Below are 22,359 nucleotides of genomic sequence, written 5' to 3' on the forward strand. Positions count from 1 at the left end.
GTAATGCGACAAAACAGGACAAACACCAAGGGTGATGAATACTTTTGCAAGGCACTATAAATCCCCCCACAATATTTAACACATTGGGGAATGTAGGTGATACCTGCTGGGGTGGTGGCTGCTGGGCATTTCTCCTGAGCTGGGCCAGCTGTGAGAGCAGCAGCTGTTGGTCTAGCATATCCATGCGCTGCTGTCGCTGGATGTCCAACGTGGCTCCCATCCCTACTGGAGCCTCAGCATGTGGCTCTGTGCCCGAGAACACAGGACCCAGGAGCTGAGAGCTGCAGCGCGCCAGCCACTGAGGAACATAAAGGAACCGCTGGAGAGCCAACATGTTACTGTAGTACAGTACACCTGAAACCTGAACGCAGAAATGTCATACAGTGATTTGTCAGGACAAATAGTAGCACGGAGGCAGTTATAAAGGGGATTCAAACTTGAAACAACAACAACAACAACAACAACAACAACAGCTTGATTTCTTCACTATTAACATCTTAAGAAAAACTACATGTTTTTTGCACAAGTATAACAAGAAGTTTTCCTTCCAAATTAAACCAGAGCATCTGAAACAAACGAACATGATGATTAATAAAACAAGTTGAGGCTACGTCTGACCTGTGCTGGTGGGACGAGGTGTGAAATGTTTAGTGGTTAGAAATGAGTTATGCTAACGGTAAATGGGGTGAAAGTTTGTGCAGATTACACAGCATATGATTTTGGTGATAAATGTAGGTGAAATATAGATGAAGTTTCCAAGCATTAAATTATGATTTCACTTACCAAGCCACTAAAGGCCACAACCCACATGTAAGTGCTAGAAGTCAGCAACTGATATAGACAGAAAGACAAGTGAGCAAAAAATAATGTCATCACTTAACCAAATGTGCTGTTGTTATCAATGTACACAGTAGGAATACATTAACAGCATTTAAAAAAAAAGAAAAAATAAGAAACCCACACATATACAAAGGAGTCTTTATGTATTTGTTGATTATAATAATGAAATGAGTAAGCTACTTAATTATTCAGTAGTCAGAAGCATCATGGAACAGTGAGTGTGTGTGGGCAGCTACCCTGAGGCACACACTGTAAGAAGTGACTGTGGTCAAGATCAGTATCAAATCAAATCTTAGATGAGTAGACACATTCCTATACCAAGTGTTTTCAGCAAAATCACACAGCTCACCTGCAGGCCCACGAGGTACACGAGAGACTTGTTGCTTATCGAGACGTAGCTCAGGAACTGAGTGACCTGAACTCGAGGGATTGAATAGAAGAAAGGCACAAAGAGGGCAAAGATTGGACCCAGCCTGAGAGAGAGAGAGAGAGAGAAAGAGAGAGAGAGAGAGAGAGAGAGATATGGACAAACGATGTCAGTCAAAATAACACTGCAAAGTATTGTGGCCAATGCAATGTGTGTCTACGTACGTATTTGTTAGCTAGTTCGCTAAAGACCATAGCTACAGGTTAACCACACAATAATAATAATAATAATAATAATAATAATAATCCACCAGTTTACTCAACATGGTAGTTATCCTAATGCCAGCTTGCTAGCAACATTAGCTACTTGTTTACACAGTATAATATTGAGACACTCTCACGGATTGGGAAATGAGGAACTGGGAGACAGGCTGAACCACTCCAGTTGCATTTTATTTTCCCTTTCACTTTCCAGTGATTTATTTTTTTGAAAACGAACAGTTCAAAGAAATTTCTGAAAGCCCAAATATGGCCATGACATTCATATCCAAGATAACAGTCACTGTATGTAAACTTCCGACCACAACTGGAATATAATTTTTAGCCTAAGGTTAGATTTACAGTGGGGAAAATAAGTATTTGATACACTGCCGATTTTGCAAGTTTTCCCACTTACAAAGAATGGAGAGGTCTGGAATTTTTATCGTAGGTACACTTCAACTGTGAGAGAGAATCTAAAAAACAAACAAACAAACAAACAAACAAACAAACAAAAAAAATCCAGAAAATCACATTGTATGATTTTTAAATTATTAATTTGCATTTTATTACATGAAAAAAGTATTTGATACAAGAGAAAAACTTAATATTTGGTACAGAAACCTTTGTTTACAATTACAGAGGTCAGACGTTTCCTGTGGTTCTTGTACAGGTTTGCACACACTGCAGCAGGGATTTTGGCCCACTCCTCCATACAGATCTTCAGATCTTTCAGGTTTCGGGGCTGTCAGTGGGCAACACGGAGTTTTGGCTCCCTCCAAAGATTTTCTATTGGGTTCAGGTCTGGAGACTGGCTAGGCCACTCCAGGACCTTGAAATGCTTCTTACGGAGTCACTCCTTAGTTGCCCTGGCTGTGTGTTTCGGGTTATCGTCATGCTGGAAGACCCAGCCACGACCCATCTTCAATGCTCTTACTGAGGAAAGGAGGTTGTTGCCCAAAATCTCATGATACATGGCCCCATCCATCCTCCCCTCAATACGGTGCAGTTGTCCTGTCCCCTTTGCAGAAAAGCACCCCCAAAGTATGATGTTTCCACCCCCATGTTTCACAGTTGGGATGGTGTTCTTGGGATTGTACTCATCCTCCTTTTTCCTCCAAACACAGCGAGTGGAGTTTATACCAAAAAGCTCTATTTTGGTCTCATCTGACCACATGACCTTCTCCCATGCCTCCTCTGGATCATCCAGATGGTCATTGGCAAATTTCAGACGGGCCTGGACACGTGCTGGCTTGAGCAGGGGGACCTTGCGTGCGCTGCAGGATTTTAATCCACGACGGCATAGTGTGTGATTAATGGTAATCTTTGAGACTATGGTCCCAGCTCTCTTCAGGTCATTGACTAGGTCCTCCCGTGTAGTTCTGGGCTGATCCCTCACCTTTCTCATGATCATTGATACCCCACGAGGCAAGATCTTGCATGGAGTCCCAGACCAAGGGAGATTGACAGCCATCTTGAGTTTCTTCCATTTTCTAATAATTGAGCCAACAGTTGTTGCCTTCTCACCAAGCTGTTTGCCTGTTGTCCTGTAGCCCATCCCAGCCTTGTGGAGGTCCACAATTTTGTTCCTGGTGTCCTTAGACAGCTCTTTGGTCTTGCCCATAGTGGAGAGGTTGGAGTCTGAGTGTGTGGACAGGTGTCTTTTATACAGGTAACAAGTTCAAACAGGTGCAATTAATATTTTAAGTTCGTTTCTTAGACAAGGATATTTTTTAAGCTTGTTACCTTGTTAACAGTTTCGGCGAGAATCTCCCGCCTTCTTCAGAAACAGTCACCAGATGTCGAGTGGTGACGTGCCTTATCAGCTGATGTTGCGTGCAGGAGGCGTGAACGTCCCGCCCAATTTGACAGGTAGTCCACGCCTCCTGCTGTCAGGTCGCTCCTCCAGGACGGCGCTCCAGGTGTGCGACAGTGCATACGCTCCCTCGTCCCGGTTCATCGTCCTCTGCGCCCGCTTGCGTATCTCCACTGCCTCTAAAATCCAACGCTGGAATCTATTTTCTTCAGCGCGAATGACTCTGGCCTCTTCCCAATTCATTATGTGATTTTGTCGTTTGCAGTGGTCTGAAATGGCTGATTTTAGGTTTTCTTGGTGTGCTTTTTCTTTTTCGGATCTTGTGAGTCGTCTTCTTGTTTCTTTTTCACATTCTAATTGGTGTTCTTTCCTTCGAGTATGGAAGCATCTGCCCGTTTCACCAATATAGACTTTATTACATGAACGGCAAGGGATTTCATAGATGACATTGTATTTATTGTCCAGTTGTATTTTGTCTTTGGGGTGAACTAGCAGCTGTCGGAGGTTCTTGTATGGTTTGACCGGGGTGTTGATGTGGTATTTCCTCATGGATCGTTGGATGCGTTCTGTGACTCCTTTTATGTACGGTAGTGTGACAAAGCCCCGGTTTGTTTTTTCGGTGTTTTTTCTTGTTTGTTTATTTCTTTTATTTGTGTCTGTAATTTCCCTTTCCGAATTGCCCACGGTGGATATTGGCAGTTTTTTAATGCCTGTTGGATGTGTTGTTCCTCCTCCTGTCTGTCTTTCTCCTCCGTGATGTTCTGTGCTCGGTCGTATAGTGTTCTGATTACTGACATTTTGTGTGCGATGGGATGTTCAGATGTCCAGAGAAGATATTGACAGCAGGAGGCGTGGACTACCTGTCAAATTGGGCGGGACGTTCACGCCTCCTGCACGCAACATCAGCTGATAAGGCACGTCACCACTCGACATCTGGTGACTGTTTCTGAAGAAGGCGGGAGATTCTCGCCGAAACTGTTAACAAGGTAACAAGCTTAAAAAATATCCTTGTCTAAGAAACGAACTTAAAATATTTGTAATAGTTAGACATAATGAACATCCACTACGTATTAAAAATAAGTTATGGAGAAGATTGTGCCAAAGAGGTACGCTACCTGGAAAAGCTAGGAAAAAAATTGGCGCGACAAAGAAACCATTTCCGCTGCCGAGACGAAGGCGTCATTCCAGCAAGCCTCTACATAAAAAATCCGATACCAACAAGAAACGCGGAAAGGACCATCGAAAGAGCGCGAATGACTCTGGTAAGAGAAAGAATCAGATGCACGACTAACAAAATCAACAATTTAAACACAGAAATAGCACAAAGAAAACAAGAATTCAAACGCCGGTTCAAATTCAGCAGTGACATGGAAAAAAATATGGAAGAACATCTGAATGCAATACAAGAACAAGAGTTTTCAAAAACAAAAACACGCCATATTAAAAAACTGAACAGACTTATCAATAAGAAACAAAATAAATGCAAGGACAAGCAAACAAACGAAAAATGGATTTGCAACCTGTCTAAACACACACTAACAGCAGCACGCACTATACTCTCACGGGGACTAAACTATGCCATCACACCAAATAAAATCCCGCATGAAGAATTCGTATTAGCCACGGAACTAGCGTGCAATATGATACAGGACCAAGGACAGAAAGCCGCATTAAGGAACGAAATAGCAGGCATCCTCACCTCAGCTAAACCGCCACCCAGAAACATAACCAAACAGGAAATGGAAGCCATCAGAACACTCACAAAGAACAAGAAAATAACAATATTACCGGCTGATAAAGGGAGGACCACGGTTGTCATGGACACTAATCAATATGAAAAACAAATGAATGAAATGCTCACGGACCCAAACACATATGAAGTATTAAAAAAAGACCCGACGGAGGAAAAGAAAAGAAGACTAAAGCTATTACTCAAACCGTTACTGGATGACAACAAAATCGATAAACAAACATACAACCACCTCATCCCCACAGCAAACATCACCCCCCGGATATACGGCACACCGAAAATTCATAAACCCGGAGCACCACTAAGACCCATAGTAGACAGTATAGGATCAGTTACTTACAACCTTTCCAAGACGCTGGCAGACATAATCAAACCACTCCTCGGACTCACGGAATACCACTGCAAAAACTCAAAACAACTGGCAAAAGAATTAAAGGAAATCAAGATAAAAAAGGATGAAATGTTTGTATCGCATGACGTCATATCCCTCTTTACAAAAACACCGGTCACAAACACTCTCAACATAGTAGAAAACCGGTTAAAAGCAGACAGAACCCTGAAAAAACGCACAAAACTTACAGTACAGGACATAACAAAACTATTACATTTCATTTCCACTTCCACATTTTTCCAATTTAGAGGCATAATCTATAGACAAAAAGAGGGATTTGCAATGGGGGACCTGCTATCTGCCACTCTATGTAACTTTTTTTATGGAGGATCTGGAAACCCGAGCCATAGAAACAGCACCGGATGACTGCAAACCTGTCTTCTGGAAAAGATACGTTGATGACATTCTTGAAATAACCAAAACAGGCCACACACAACAACTCACGGATCATTTAAACTCCATAGACAAGACAGGCAACATAAAATTCACACACGAAGAGGAAACGGACAAGACAATAGCTTTTTTGGACTTAAAAATACACCACACAGAAGAAGGGAACATTAGAATTACAACATACAGAAAACCTACACACACCGACCAATATCTTCTCTGGACATCTGAACATCCCATCGCACACAAAATGTCAGTAATCAGAACACTATACGACCGAGCACAGAGCATCACGGAGGAGAAAGACAGACAGGAGGAGGAACAACACATCCAACAGGCATTAAAAAACTGCCAATATCCACCGTGGGCAATTCGGAAAGGGAAATTACAGACACAAATAAAAGAAAATAAACAAACAAGAAAAAACACCGAAAAAACAAACCGGGGCTTTGTCACATTACCGTACATAAAAGGAGTCACAGAACGCATCCAACGATCCATGAGGAAATACCACATCAACACCCCGGTCAAACCATACAAAAACCTCCGACAGCTGCTAGTTCACCCCAAAGACAAAATACAACTGGACAATAAATGCAACGTCATCTATGAAATCCCTTGCCGTTCATGTAATAAAGTCTATATTGGTGAAACGGGCAGATGCTTCCATACTCGAAGGAAAGAACACCAATTAGAATGTGAAAAAGAAACAACAAGAAGACTCACAAGATCCGAAAAAGAAAAAGCACACCAAGAAAACCTAAAATCAGCCATTTCAGACCACTGCAAACGACAAAATCACATAATGAATTGGGAAGAGGCCAGAGTCATTCGCGCTGAAGAAAATAGATTCCAGCGTTGGATTTTAGAGGCAGTGGAGATACGCAAGCGGGCGCAGAGGACGATGAACCGGGACGAGGGAGCGTATGCACTGTCGCACACCTGGAGCGCCGTCCTGGAGGAGCGACCTGACAGCAGGAGGCGTGGACTACCTGTCAAATTGGGCGGGACGTTCACGCCTCCTGCACGCAACATCAGCTGATAAGGCACGTCACCACTCGACATCTGGTGACTGTTTCTGAAGAAGGCGGGAGATTCTCGCCGAAACTGTTAACAAGGTAACAAGCTTAAAAAATATCCTTGTCTAAGAAACGAACTTAAAATATTTGTAATAGTTAGACATAATGAACATCCACTACGTAGGTGCAATTAATACAGGTAATGAATGGAGAATAGGAGAGCTTCTTAAAGAAAAAACTAACAGGTCTGAGAGCCAAAATTGTTGCTGGTTGGTAGGTGATCAAATACTTGTTTCATGCAATAAAATGCAAATTAATTTTTTAAAAATCATAATGTGATTTTCTGGATTTTTTTTTAGATTCTGTCTCTCACAGTTGAAGTGTACCTCCGATAAAAATTCCAGACCTCTCCATTCTTTGTAAGTGGGAAAACTTGCAAAATCGGCAGTGTATCAAATACTTATTTTCCCCACTGTATACAAGTCAAATACTAATGACTAGAAAGGAAGTGTTACTTGAGCAAACAATTTATCTGCTCACAGTGGTACAGTGTTGTGTTTGGGTAGATACGGTGGTGCTTGAAAGTTTGAGAACCCTTTAGAATTTGTGTTTCTGCATAAATATGACCTAAAACATCAGATTTTCACACAAAGTCCTAAAAGTAGATAAAGAGAACCCAGTTAAACAAATGAGACAAAATTATTACACTTGGTCATTTATTTATTGAGGAAAATGATCCAATATTACATATGTCAGTGGCAAAAGTAGGTGAACCTCTAGGATTAGCAATTAATTTGAAGGTGAAATTAGAATCAGATGTTTGTCGTCCCACTGATTGAAATCAGGTGTGAGTGGGCACCCTGTTTTATTTAAAAAGAATAGGGATCTATCAAAAAGTCTGATCTTCACAACACATGTTCGTGGACGTGTACCATGGCATGAACAAAGGAGATTTCCGAGGACCTCAGAAAAAAGCATTGTTGATGCTCATCAGGCTGGAAAAGGATACAAAACCATCTCTAAAGAGTTTGGACTCCACCAATCCACAGTCAGACAGATTGTGTACAAATGGAGGAAACTCAAGACCATTATTACCCTCCCCAGGAGTGGTCGACCAACAAAGATCAGTCCAAGAGCAAGGCGTGTAATAGTCAGCCAGGTCACAAAGGACCCCAGGGTAACTTCTAAGCAACTGAAGGCCTCTCTCACATTGGCTAATGTTAATGCTCATGAGTCCACCATCATGAAAACACTGAACAACAATGATGTGCATGGCAGGGTTGCAAGGAGAAAGCCACTGCTCTCCATAAAGAACATTGCTGCTCGTCTGCAGTTTGCTAAAGATCACGTGGACAAGCCAGAAGGCTGTTGGAAAAATGTTTTGTGGATGGATGAGACCAAAATAGAACTTTTTGGTTTAAATGAGAAGCGTTATGCTTGGAGAAAGGAAAACACTGCATTCCAGCACAAGAACCTTATCCCATCTGTGAAACATGGTGGTGGTAGTATCATGGTTTGGGCCGGTTTTGCTGCATCTGGGCCAGGACGGCTTGCCATCATTGATGGAACAATGAATTCTGAATTATACCAGCGAATTCTAAAGGAAAATGTCAGGACATCTGTCCATGAACTGAATCTCAAGAGAAGGCGGGTCATGCAGCAAGACAACAACCCTAAGCACACAAGTCGTTCTACCAAAGAATGGTTAAAGAAGTTAAATGTTTTGGAATGGCCAAGTCAAACTCCTGACCTTAATCCAATTGAAATGTTGTGGAAGTACCTGAAGCGAGCAGTTCATGTGAGGAAACCCACCAACATCCCAGAGTTGAAGCTGTTCTGTATGGAGGAATGGGCTAAAATTCCTCAAAGCCGGTATGCAGGACTGATCAATGGTTACCGGAAACGTTTAGTTGCAGTTATTACTGCACAAGGGGGTCACACCAGATACTGAAAGCAAAGGTTCACATACTTTTGCCACTCACAGATATGTAATATTGGATCATTTTCCTCAATAAATAAATGACCAAGTATAATATTTTTGTCTCATATTTGTTTAACTGGGTTCTCTTTATCTACTTTTAGGACTTGTGTGAAAATCTGATGTTTTAGGTCATATTTATGCAGAAATAGAGAAAATTCTAAAGGGTTCACAAACTTTCAAGCACCACTGTATGCTAATTTTCAAAAAAAAAAAAAAAAAAAAACAGGACAAACTAGAAAAGCACTCGGAGAGCACAGACCTCCGCCAAGAATCCTTCAAAAAAATCCGGGATCCAGAAGGTGATCCGGATCACCGCCAAAATTTAATGGATTGTTACTTGTGCCCAGTCACACCTCTGGAAAAAATTTCAGAGCAATCCTTTCATAACTTTTTCCGTAATGTTGCCAACAGACAAACCAACAAACAAACCAACGCTACCGAAAACATAACCTCCTTGGCGGAGGTAATCAAGTCTTGTGTTTCATGTCTTGGCATCATTTTTCCTTCATAAATTATTTCTGTGAACATTAAATGAAAACATCACCACTAAGGAGTTTGTTAACATGGTACTGTTTTGCTTGTCATTTGTTAGCAAACTAAACCAAGCGTGACATTTTTCATGAAAATATCTTCCGATAATTTTACCTCACCACTCTTTCAGGTACTGTACATGTGGCATTTTAATTGCAGCTTCATGTTACAGTAGCTTTATTTCAAATCATCATCTTCACTTTCAGATGCACAACCATGCCTGTGGTGAAAAAGTGTGAATAAACATCGCTCGGTCTTTTGTTCACCCCAGCTTCCCTTCCTTATTATTATTGTACAGGTACGCTTATTAAAAAGTGAGAAAACCACAGGCTTTTCCTCTCCCTCTGTCCAACCCTCTGCTATCGCTATTAGCTATGAAACGGCTATGAAGTGAAAGTTCAGATGCAAAACACGCCTACAAACCACACATACAGGAACATTAACAAAAAAACAAATGTAATGTTATTTTTTTTAACAGCACTGATGGAAAACAATGTGGCTTGGTAAAAGCGTGTTAAAGAGTAGCTCAAGTTCAACAACGGCTGAGGTTGAAATACGGTGTGAAGGTACAGGCTTGATGGACTGATTGCTTCAATCTGGTGATGCAAATTTGAACTGCGAAATACATCAAAATGAGGAACATGAGAGTTCTGTAGTAGAAAGATGGCTTATCAACAAACTGCTTCTGCAACTCTGACAGATAGGAGACGTTACGAACCAAACGTTTCCTCATTTCCTGTGAGCAGGGATCAAGTGAATAAAATAGCCAGAATAGCCATGACAACGCATGGTGGAAACAACCAGAAAAGTGAGTTTTGTTTAAAAGAGACGTCATGGAGAGAGAGAGAAAATGAACCACAGAGAGGAACATTTTTTTCCATCAAAGCTGCATCAAATGATAGGATGTTAACCAAAGCAAAAAAATATTTGAAATTTGAAGACTCTTGCCACAGGATACATAAACTGACCGTGTAAAAACTTGTTCAAAGATGTTTTTAATCATCAAAATGCACACGATGTGTGCTCAAAAGTTTGTGGACACCTGACCATCTTGCCCAAACCATTGGATCTTCGCCCAATATCAGCACCTGGCCTCACTCACTAATGCTCAAATGACCACAAACCCCCATAGCTACGCCTCAAAATTGAGTGGAAAGCCTTCCCAGAAGAGTAGAGATTATCATAATAGCAAGGGTGAACTAAACCTGGGAAGTGATGCTCCGTATCAGTTACTCATCTCATCTCATCATCTCTAGCCGCTTTATCCTGTTCTACAGGGTCGCAGGCAAGCTGGAGCCTATCCCAGCTGACTACGGGCGAAAGGCGGGGTACACCCTGGACAAGTCGCCAGGTCATCACAGGGCTGACACATAGACACAGACAACCATTCACACTCACATTCACACCTACGGTCAATTTGGAGTCACCAGTTAACCTAACCTGCATGTCTTTGGACTGTGGGGGAAACCGGAGCACCCGGAGGAAACCCACGCGGACACGGGGAGAACATGCAAACTCCGCACAGAAAGGCCCTCGCCGGCCACGGGGCTCGAACCCGGACCTTCTTGCTGTGAGGCGACAGCGCTAACCACTACACCACCGTGCCGCCCCCCGTATCAGTTACTAAAGGATTGAAATGAGTTTCGATGTGATGCTGCTCCCATCCTGAAATTGATCGCTTTCCTACAGAAGAGAGTCATTCCTCTTGTTCCACAGCAATTTGCCAATGATGACGGGTTTTTTGATTAACAAAATATCATACTATGCAGCTTTAAGCAATCGGCTCTTTGTTTCCTCTTACTTGAAATGTAACCAAGAAACCACAATTTTCCTGCAATGCAAAACTTCGTCAGTTTTACTTCCATGGTCCTTGTGTGGGAACACTTCTTCAGAGAAAGAGCGTGTCTGCCTAGAAAGACTCTTCATCCCTGTCGTACCTGTCAAGTCATCTCTGTGCGACTTGTTTGACAAATGGTTCCATCTCAGCTTGCACAAATATTTTTTTTTCCCCCACCCTGCCTTATCCTGCATAAAATCTTAAACACATTAAAACCATAAATATAAACACCTTGTGTGTATCATGGCTACCTGAAACATAAAATCAGATTCTTGGTCATCAATTTATATACATAACACAAATACTGCATGCTCTTTATATTCAGTTCCATATTAAAACCAAATCGTCTGAGGATTGAGTTTTACTTCTCCAAAATGAATCAACAACCTCTCTCATGACGAGACTGGAGGAGGTGCAGGGGAAAAAAAAAAATTAGTGAATAGGAAAGGAGGTCGTGTGGTTTCTTTCAGAGCTTCAACCTTCTTCAGAGCTGTGCATTTTTAAAAAGGAGGTTCGTCGAGAGATAGTGGAGATAGGGGAGACCAGCAATTATGTTATCAAGGAAGGGGAAAATATATATATTTAGATTCTGAGAAAGCGAGATGCATGTCTTAGTTTAAGATGCATGAGGAACTCTGCGTTGCCTGATCACAGAAATAAGCTGCTGCTCAACTGTTTGGTGAGTAATGTCATTTTTAGGATTAATTGAAGGCTGAAAAGCCGGCGGAAAAAGCTAGATTTAAAAAAAAAAAAAAAAAAAAGGAGCACTAAACTATATCTCATCATATATTTGGGGGGGGGAGAACCAAAGACATACTTTTTTGGCTAATTATTAGAAACCCTGAACAAGAAGATAAATAAAAGGTCAGAGAAATGAAGATTTTTAAGGAAACTTTCAAAAGGTCACCTAATTATCGACCTTGACAGCTTTTTTTTTTTTTTAGCACCTTTAAAGAAGTGTGTGTGTTTGTGGTAATGCAAATGACCCGGGGGGGGGGGGGGGGGGGGGGGGGGGGGTGTCGTCTTTAAACCAAGAAAATTTTTCCGTGACTAGTACACATGAGTAAATTCTTTGTCATGTGTATTTATATATATTTTTTTTTTAAAAAAAGGGCCACCCTTTCGAGGGGAAAGTACCCTTTCAAGACACACTCTGTGGCATCTTCGAAATCATTTCATCAGTCTTATGGAACACGTTCCTGAAGAGTGACAGAATAATAGCACTTTGGGTTCGGGTACTCCACACAAGGACAGCAATTTCTAAGTCATTAAGGTAATAGAAAATTTCTCCAAAATCCATGTTGTATTCAGCCTGTTGCTCTGAGAGGCGTTTTTACACCTCTTCTGAAGACGTTTTCAGTACTCAGTCTCGTGCCGGTCTTTTCATTAGCATTTATTTTCTCCAAGTTTGCCACTTCTCTTTGCTTAGGTTGTTTTATTGATGTAGATGCAGTTTGCTTGGTGCTGACATTTTTGCACTCAGGAAATCGTTGCTGATCAAGTGTATTCCAAGTTGATGCCTTTGAAAGGGTGTTACTTTTTTGAAGCTCTGAATTTCATCATGCCAACTACTATGACTTGCTAATTTTTTTCTAACATAGCCATTTTTAACAGTTATGCTCAGGTTCTGGAAAATTTCTCTCTCCCCAGTATCCAGTTCCCTTTGCCAGCTCTCTCACCTCACAGAAGCTTGATTTTGACACCGAGTCACAACTGTAGCTGATTAAACACGCTCCCAAAAAATGTAAATATTCCTGATGTGTTTTTTTCTAAAAGTATAAGAAAGTTGATCCTACTCCATTTATAAAAAACACAGAACTCTTTAAAAGGTCTTCGGATGGTTAACTCCTCTAGGTTTTTCTGGCGTTCTTGACAGAAGGATCCTTTAAATTATCTTAAGAACCTTTGAGGAAGCATTTTTTCTCCACTTTGACAGGTTTGTGGGTGTACAGGTGGTTTGACAAAAATAGACCGAAAGTAAAGGGGTTCACATTATTTTGCTTCTAAAATAGAACACAGAATAATAAATTTCCATTTCTGCTTTCAGTGTCTTTATTTATCAGTCTGTGACGATGTCCGCATCAGTGAACTCCAACTGCACCGACCTGTACTCCCACTCTGGAGTGGCGCGTGTGCTTATGCCGCTGGCCTACTTCATCATCTGTCCGCTGGGGCTGTTAGGCAACACACTGGCACTGCACGTCATCTTCACCACGCTGACCAAGCTCAACCCCAGCACTTTGTACTCAGCCAACCTGGCGCTGTCAGACCTGCTCTTCTGCCTGGCGCTGCCACTGCGGGCTACGTACTATGCCCTGGGCTTCCACTGGCCTCTGGGAGACGGGCTATGCAAGGCCACGGCACTACTGTTCTACATCAACTGCTACGCAGGCGTTAATTTTATGACCTGTCTTGCTGTGGATCGCTTTGTGGCCATAGCGCTACAGCCGAAGTTGGCGTGGGTCCGGAAAATGCGGAATGTGAAGTTCATTTGTTTGTTAATGTGGGTGCTGGTGTTGGCGCAGACACTGCCATTATTGACCATGCCCATGACTCACAAGGAGCACGATGGCACCATTACTTGCATGGAGTACCCCAATTTTGAGTACACGGTCCAAGGCTTACCTTTCATTCTGATTGGCGCTGTGGTTTTGGGCTACGGGATCCCACTGGGGACAATCCTCTTCTGTTACTCAGCGGTCTCGCGTAGACTGCGGCAAGCTGCACAGTCCAACCGTCTGACTGAACGTTCTGGAAGGACGCATAAGGCACGGTCGGTGATTGCTGGTGTGGTGGTGGTGTTTATTGTGTGTTTCAGCCCGTACCACATCAACCTGCTACAGTACATGATCCGGAAGCTTGTATATGACCCGAACTGCGCAGAGCTGCACTTCTTCCAAATCTCGCTGCACATCACTGTGTGCCTCATGAACTTCAATGCATGCCTTGATCCATTTGTTTACTTCTTTGCATGCAATGGCTACAAGAAGAAAGTGCTGAAACTGCTGAAGCGCAACGTACACCCATCACTGTCCAGTGTAGCACCCAGCTCACATGACAGCTCTGGAACTCGTGAACAAACAACCCATTTAGCCTGCCACGACAGAAACCGGACCCTGAACGCCATCAAGAACAACTCCTGAACCTCCGCACACCTCACGGCAGCCTTCAGATAGGATGCATTTTCCTGCTGTTAACGATTGTGACCGTTTTGCACTGTACAAGAGATTTCTGAATAGAGTTGGTAGGGTTTACAGAAAGATTTATATCACACCAAAACAAGTTCTCAAATATATAGTATATATCTTGTCTTCAAGGAAAAGGTTAAACTTTAACTTGTTGTAATGCCTGTGTCTGTTCAAGGTGTCTTAGTTTGCTACCTTCCCAATTTGTGCACTGTCCAACTGGGGGAATCCTTACTATTACTAAAATATTTTTATATTTAAAATATATAAGCAGTAATGAAAGGCTTGAGCACCTCCGGTATACCAAATCTGGCATGAATCCAACAAACTGCCGAGGAGGAGAATGTCAAAATGTAACGCATCAAAATGCACAAAACCAAAAATAACCTCACTTCCTGTTATGTATGGCTAATATAATGTACATTACAATTTTGTTTGTCTTGGGGCACCCCACACACCTACCAAATTTTACATGGATAGGTGAACCTGTATACCAGGCAAAAGTCTCAATGACATGTGGGGGCGCTATGGGGTCAAGCATCTATCGCTGAGTAGCGGTGGCCAGGATTGATGTGTGCACCAAATTTCATGAGTTTTTCCACCCATGGGAACCACCTCAAAAATGGCGAAGTCTTGAAGAAAAAGAACAAGAAAAAAATAAGAAGAATCCTTAGGAAAACAATAGGACCTTGCACCTCAGTGCAGCACCCTCCGATGGACACCAGAGGCCATGCACCTCCAGTACTTGAGCCCGAAAAAGAGGCTTTCCTTTGAGAAAAAAGGGATCTGGTGGAACTCCTTTAGGAAGGCTGAACCCTTCAAAAAACCTTTATTGGAAAATATAAATAATGCTTTTGAACATTGAATATTTGGAAAATCAGAGGTGTGTTGACAGTTGGTTATTGGTGGATTGACATCATATCAGACCACTTCCTGATGCGTCTCCATATTAGAAAACATATGGACGGACACACACACACACCTCTTACTCCACAGGAAATGGCAAAACATTTACCGACACGTCAATGTGCACGGGATATATTCACTTCCCCATGGTTCTAATGGCCATTGTACAGGAGGTACACCTACAACCTTTCCAGAGATTTCAAGGGAATGAGAATCCATCTGACATGACTGATTGGAGTGGAACTAAAATCACACAGATACTTTAGTAAAAAACTATACTACCCGACTTCCTGTTGTAAAAATGATTGTGTCCGAATAGGGCTTGGGATGGATTACTTCCAAAGTGCATGAGAAGACAAGGAGATTGAGGAGTGCTGCTTAATATGGACATAATATCAAAGCAGGTATCGCCATTATATTACGTTATGACTACAGGAACTGTGGGATCTCTCAGTATACACATATCAGATGTGGATAATATGTATATCTTTATAAATGTGTCTTTGCAGTAAATGGTAATGATTAAATTGTATATCATTTTCTTCTTCCCCTTATCAGAGGTACTGCATTTATTAAACAAATGTGAACAGTATGGGATTTGACAGGAAATGGATTGTATACTGCATTTTAAAAATAGGTACTCTATGGGTACATGTGGCTACTGCTTAAAAATAAAAAATTGTCCATACAATAATAAATATAGCGCACATATATGCACATTTTATTTTGAGGCAGTAGTCACAAAAATGAAGCGTAATCCAAACATTAACAATTAAAAAATCATAGAAGTAAAAATATACCAAGTGTCTGTACTTTATATTATTCTACTCTTACAGTTTTTGAAACTGAAACCTCCGAACCGAGGCGGACATACACAAGCTGTCGCCATGACCCAAACTCTTATTTCCCGGAAAAAGAAAAAGGCCCGGTGCTAGAGCTCAGTGATTTCAATACTATTTTTGACAACTTCAATCAATCAATCAATCAATCAATCAATCAATCAAGTTTATTTGTACAGCGCTTTTAACAATAAACATTGTCGCAAAGCAGCTTTACAGAATTTGAACGACTTAAAACATGAGCTAATTTTATCCCTAATCTATCCCCAATGAGCAAGCCTGTGGCGACGGTGGCAAGGAAAAACTCCCTCAGACGACATGAGGAAGAAACCTCGAGAGGAACCAGACTCAAAAGGGAACCCATCCTCATTTGGGCAACAACAGACAGCCTGACTATAATATTAACAGTTTTAACAGGTATAACCCTCAACTGTCCTCATGGGGCCGTCCTCATGGGGCCGTCCTCATGAAACTCCGACCAGACACAGGGCACCAGGATGGATCAAGCAGGTCCGAGGGGCAGAAGAGGCCAGCATCTCAATCCCAGGATCAACATGTAACTCAGAGGTTACAACTTCCTGTAACAATTAGGAAGTACGTCACATCTACATCACACATGGGACCACTGGCCGAAGGAGGCGAGGAAAGGGCGACAACCTGGAGGATGTTTTAAAATAGAAACACACTTTCCCTCGGTAATAAGCATAAACATGTCTGAAAGCGATTTCTTTAGCCTCGTGCATTTATTTCGAATGGTGAACCGAATTGTATACACTCACCGACCATTTGAATAGGAACACCTGTATGCGCAGGTGCAGTGCGTGATTGTTACACTCATTCTTACAACACGATGACATAGTGGCTACAGCCTCTATGAGGCAGTGGCCATAAAAATGCTTTGAAAAATACCAAAACGCCTGTGGGCTTGCAGGGTGTCCTGTTTGTGCGCCCTGAAGATGCTATACTGATAGAATAACTTTTAAATGTGAAATGAATGAATAGCTATAATAATAATAATAATAATAATAAGAGATGTAAATATCCCAGAATATCACATTTTTTTTGAAACACCCTGTACATATAAACTCCCACTGAATTCCCAATTTTTACTTTTAAGTAGGCATATCAGATGCTCGCTGGCCGTGCTGTAAAAACTGTCCATGCAGACGCTCATCTAAGTTTCAAGATCTGTCACTGCTTAACTCTTGAATCTTTTCTATCGTGAATACGATCATTAAAAAGCTTATAATTTCTGATTTCCAAAGAAATTTCTCTCGTTAAGATCTGTTTAGTACTTTGGGAGTAATGGAAGGTTGAAATTGGAACAATAGAGTTCACTCTGCTCACAGGAAACTGCTGGTGCTTTTCTTTATGAGTCATGGGAAGGTGTTCAGGGTCTCTCCATTATGATGAAATCATTTGTGAATATCAATCATATAACTGCGATAAAGATGTTCTCTAGCTCTCGCGGTTTCTGATTAAGTGTTCAGCAAAATTTTCCGTCTGCTAGTTTTGAGGTTATGCTTCACAGGAGGCTTTGAAGGGAGTTTTCATAGTTTTACCTATTTTTTTTTTTCAAATCAAACAGATTAAATAAATACAGTGGTGCTTGAAAGTTTGTGAACCCTTTAGAATTTTCTCTATTTCTGCATAAATATGACCTAAAACATCAGATTTTCACACAAGCCTTAAAAGTAGATAAAGAGACCCCAGTTAAACAAATGAGACAAAAATATTATACTCGGTCATTTATTTATTGAGGAAAATGATCCAATATTACATATTTGTGAGTAGCAAAAGTATGTGAACCTTTGCTTTCAGTATCTGGTGTGACCCCCTTGTGCAGCAATAACTGCAACTAAACGTTTCCGGTAACTGTTGATCAGTCCTGCACACCGGCTTGGAGGAATTTTAGCCCGTTCCTCCGTACAGAACAGCTTCAACTCTGGAATGTTGGTGGGTTTCCTCACATGAACTGCTGGCTTCAGGTCCTTCCACAACATTATATGTGCAATACCTCACTCCATAATGTGTAACACAACACATACACCTCAGACTGTGCACCTTACACCCCCCCTTTTTTTTTCTCCTCCTTCCCCTTCCCCCCGTTCCTCTCTCTCTCCCTCTCTACACGCTGTTTGCGCTGTTATTGAAGATGCTTTAATCTCATTGTACATGTGTATAGTGACAATAAAGGCATTCTATTCTATTCTAACATTTCGATTGGATTAAGGTCAGGACTTTGACTTGGCCATTCCAAAACATTAACTTTATTCTTCTTTAACCATTCTTTGGTAGAACGACTTGTGTGCTTAGGGTCGTTGTCTTGCTACATGACCCGCCTTCTCTTGAGATTCAGTTCATGGACAGATGTCCTGACATTTTCCATTAGAATTCGCTGGTATAATTCAGAATTCATTGTTCCATCAATGATGGCAAGCCGTCCTGGCCCAGATGCAGCAAAACAGGCCTAAACCATGATACTACCACCACCATGTTTCACAGATGGGATAAGGTTCTTATGCTGGAATGCAATGTTTTCCTTTTTTTCCAAACATAACGCTTCTCATTTAAACCCAAAAGTTCTATTTTAGTCTCATTCGTCCACAAAACATTTTTCCAATAGCCTTCTGGCTTGTCCACATGATCTTTAGTAAACTGCAGATGAGCAGCAATGTTCTTTTTGGAGAGCAGTGGCTTTCTCCTTGTAACCCTGCCATGCACACCACTGTTGTTCAGTGTTCTCCTGATGGTGGAATCATGAACATTAGCCAATGTGAGAGAGGCCTTCAGTTGCTTAGAAGTTACCCTGGGGTCCTTTGTGACCTCGCCGACTATTACACGCCTTGCTCTTGAAGTGATATTTGTTGGTTGACCACTCCTGGGGAGGGTAACGATGGTCTTAAATTTCCTCCATTTGTACACAATCTGTCTGACTGTGGATTGGTGGAGTCCAAACTCTTTAGAGATGGTTTTGTAACCTTTTCCAGCCTGATGAGCATCAACAATGCTTTTTCTGAGGTTCTCAGAAATCTCCTTTGTTCGGGCCATAACACACTTCCACAAACGTGTTGTGAAGCTCAGACTTTGATAGATCCCTGTTCTTTAAATAAAATAGGGTGCCCACTCACTCCTGATTGTCATCCCATTGATTGAAAACATCTGACTCTAATTTCACCTTCAAATTAACTACTCATCCTAGAGGTTCACATACTTTTGCCACTGACATATGTAATATTGGATCATTTTCCTCAATAAATAAAATGACCAAATACAATGACAAATGCCCCAATTCCAAAAAAGTTGGGACGCTGTGTAAACTGTAAATCAAGACAGAATGCGATAATTTACAAATCATGGAAATGCTATATTTAATTGAAAATAGTACAAAGACAACATATCATATATTGAAACTGAGAAATTTTATTGTTTTTTGAGAAATGTATGCTCATTTTGAATTTGAGGTCAGCAACATCTTTCAGAAAAGTTGGGACAGGGGCGTGTTTACCTCCGTGTTGCATCATCTCTACTGTTAACAACACTCTGTAAACATTTGGGAACTGAGGAGACCAGCTGCTGTAGTTTTGAAAGAGAAATGTCCTATTCTTGCCTGATCTACAATTTCAGATGCTCAACAGTTCGGGGTCTCCTTTGTCGTATTTTGCGCTTCATAATGCGCCAAATGTTTTAAAAGGGAGACAGGTCTGGACTACAACAGGCCAGTTTAGCACCCGGACTCTTTTGCTACAGAGTCATGTAGTTTTAATATGTGCAGAAAGCGGTTTGGCATTGCCTTGTTGAAAGAAGGAAGGCCTTCCTTGAAAAAGATCTAGTCTGGATGGCAGCATACTGCTCTGAAACTTGTTTATATCATTCAGCATTAATGATGCCTTCCCAGGTGTACAATCTCCCCATGTCATGTGCACTAATGCCCTCTCATACCATCACAGATGCTGGCTTTTGAGCTGTGCACTGATGAGCCGGATGGTTCCTCTCCTCTTTAGCCTGGAGGATGTGGGGTCCATGATTTCTAAAAAGAATTTCTACTTTTGATTCATTAGACAGTTTTCCACTTCACCTCAGTCCATCGTAAAAGAGCTCGGGCCCAGAGAAGGGGGCGGGGTTTCTGGATATTGTTTATATCTGGTTTTAACTTGCATTTGTGGAAGCAGTAATGAAGTGTTTTCTGAAGTGTTCCTTAGCCCATACAGTGATTTCCACTACAGACACGTGTCTGCTTTTAATGCAGTGTCTCCTGAGGGGCTGAAGATCACAGGCATCCAATGTCAGTTTTCAGCCTTGTCTCTTGCATACAGAGATTTCTCCAGATTCTCTGAATCTTTTAATGATATTATGGACCATAGATGATATGATCCACAAATTCTTTGCAGTTTTTCCATTGAGGAATGTCATTCTTAAATTGTTGCACCGTTTGCCCACGCAGTCTTTCACAGAGCGGTGAACCCCACCCCATCTTTACTTCTGAGAGACTCTGCCTCTCTGGGATGCTCTTTTGATACACAATCATCTTACTGACCTGTTGACAATTAACCAAATTAGTTTTTTAGCATTACACAACTTTTTCAGTCTTTTGTTGCCCCGTCCCAACTTTTCTGAAACATGTTGCTGACATCAAATTCAAAATGAGCAGAAATCTTTTGAAAAACAAAATTTCTCAGTTCCAACATGCGATATGTTGTCTTTGTACAATTTTCAATGAAATGTAGGGTTTCCATGATTTGCAAATCTTCTCATTCTGTTTTTATTTAGATTTTACACCCTGTCCCAACTTTTTTGGAATTGGGGTTGTATAATAGTTTTGTCTCATTTGTTTAACTGGGTTCTCTTTATCTACTTTTAGGACTTGTGTGAAAATCTGTTGTTTTAGGTCATATTTATGCAGAAATATAGAAAATTCTAAAGGGTTCACAAACTTTCAAGCACCACTAACTGTTTTGAAGAAAAATATTGAGCTCTTAGTAGTCGGAATGAGATTTTAAAAACGGGAAGTCAGAAACGCAAGTGTCAATTTCAGGTCAGTTAACTGGAATTGTTTCTTGAATGTGGCTCACACTTTTTTTTTTTGAGGTTCGCCTTGAAAGCTGTGAATATTATCATTTATATTCTTTAATATAAACACTAGTAGGCCCTACTTTTGAGAAATACAAAGGCCTACAGAGCACAAAGAGGGTATTAGAAATAACCTTTTATTACTTTTTTTAATCGAGTGTACCAATTTAACATTTTTACCTAATTAGAATAATTAATGCTACTTAAATGCTAATTTGCATAACCAGTTTTTACAAATTTTTCAAACTTTGTATTCAATATACAGGCATCTATGTGCCTGCCAATGTCTATGTCAATATCTTGAAAAATAGAAAAACATTTGAGCTCATTGGTTAATGAGGCCCATTTTGGACCATGTGATCCTCATACAGAATATTATGGCAGTATTCTAAAAATTAAGCCGTTTTTACAAATCTTTGATTTGTAATCTCTCAAGAATGGATAAACATTTTAATTCTGTAAAAAATACATTCTGCATTCAATTCTGGACTGGATAGGACAGTCATCCTCCACTTCCCTATTTATGAGTCACTTATCGAGCTTAAAATGTCTCATTTTCAGACCCAAGTGAGCTGGGGGGGGGGAGCTATTGAGATGTGTGAATTAATGACAAACCTTAGTGTTAAAAAGAGCATGCAATACAGTGTCGCGTGTGTGAGCAAGACAAAGATCTTGTTTTAAAACTACAGATTACCCAGTTTGGGGGAAATTCCTCAAAAATGTTATGTAGCTATCATAAGGTCACATAAAATGTCACGCAATCCGACGTATTACACGCCAACAGTCTTTACTAAATCAGGCATAAATCATTCGACATAAATTTACCGTCTTCCTTTTCCACTAATGTTTGTCATTAGCTGAGACGTACTTGATTCTTTAGGTCACTGGCATTACGATGAAGTGAAGGCTTATAGTGGCCAATTTAGCATCAATGGAGTAAAATCATCAGTGAAGGTGTGTGGAACGTGTGTACTGTAATAAGCTGTAAAAGCTGTGTGTGATAAGCATCTTAAAATATTTGTGCAAAAATATACACTATTTAAATCCATTTCACTACCTTAACACAGGAACGTTATTAAATAGTTATACTACTACTACTAAATAATAATAATAATAATAATAATAAATACTACATCAGCACGTGATGTGCAAATTTCATACAATATTTTATACATTAGCA

The 22,359-nt window shown here is 40.9% G+C and overlaps 2 protein-coding genes across 3 annotated transcripts in view; one reads left to right on the forward strand and one right to left on the reverse strand.

Annotated features, from left to right (window-relative positions):
• Positions 1–22,359, reverse strand: part of ubac2 (UBA domain containing 2) — an 83,183-nt gene that overhangs the window by 35,298 nt on the left and 25,526 nt on the right. Inside the window, exons 5-7 of the mRNA XM_060899540.1 lie at positions 1,190–1,313; positions 784–831; positions 104–361 (exon numbers count right to left, since the gene is read on the reverse strand). Of these exons, the coding sequence (XP_060755523.1) occupies positions 104–361; positions 784–831; positions 1,190–1,313 (430 nt within the window). The remainder of the gene's footprint in view (positions 1–103; positions 362–783; positions 832–1,189; positions 1,314–22,359) is intronic.
• gpr183b (G protein-coupled receptor 183b) lies at positions 11,649–16,067 on the forward strand. 2 transcript variants are annotated; one of them, XM_060899538.1, is made up of 3 exons: positions 11,649–11,858; positions 12,292–12,452; positions 13,227–16,067. In XM_060899538.1, exons 1-3 carry the CDS (start codon positions 11,805–11,807, stop codon positions 14,320–14,322), a joined length of 1,311 nt encoding a protein of 436 aa, XP_060755521.1. In that variant the 5' UTR covers positions 11,649–11,804; the 3' UTR covers positions 14,323–16,067. The 2 variants fall into 2 exon arrangements, with proteins under 2 accessions (XP_060755521.1, XP_060755522.1); XM_060899539.1 differs by lacking the exon at positions 12,292–12,452.

Source organism: Neoarius graeffei, chromosome 18, assembly GCF_027579695.1.
Source record: "Neoarius graeffei isolate fNeoGra1 chromosome 18, fNeoGra1.pri, whole genome shotgun sequence".
NCBI classification, from domain to species: Eukaryota; Metazoa; Chordata; class Actinopteri; order Siluriformes; family Ariidae; genus Neoarius; species Neoarius graeffei.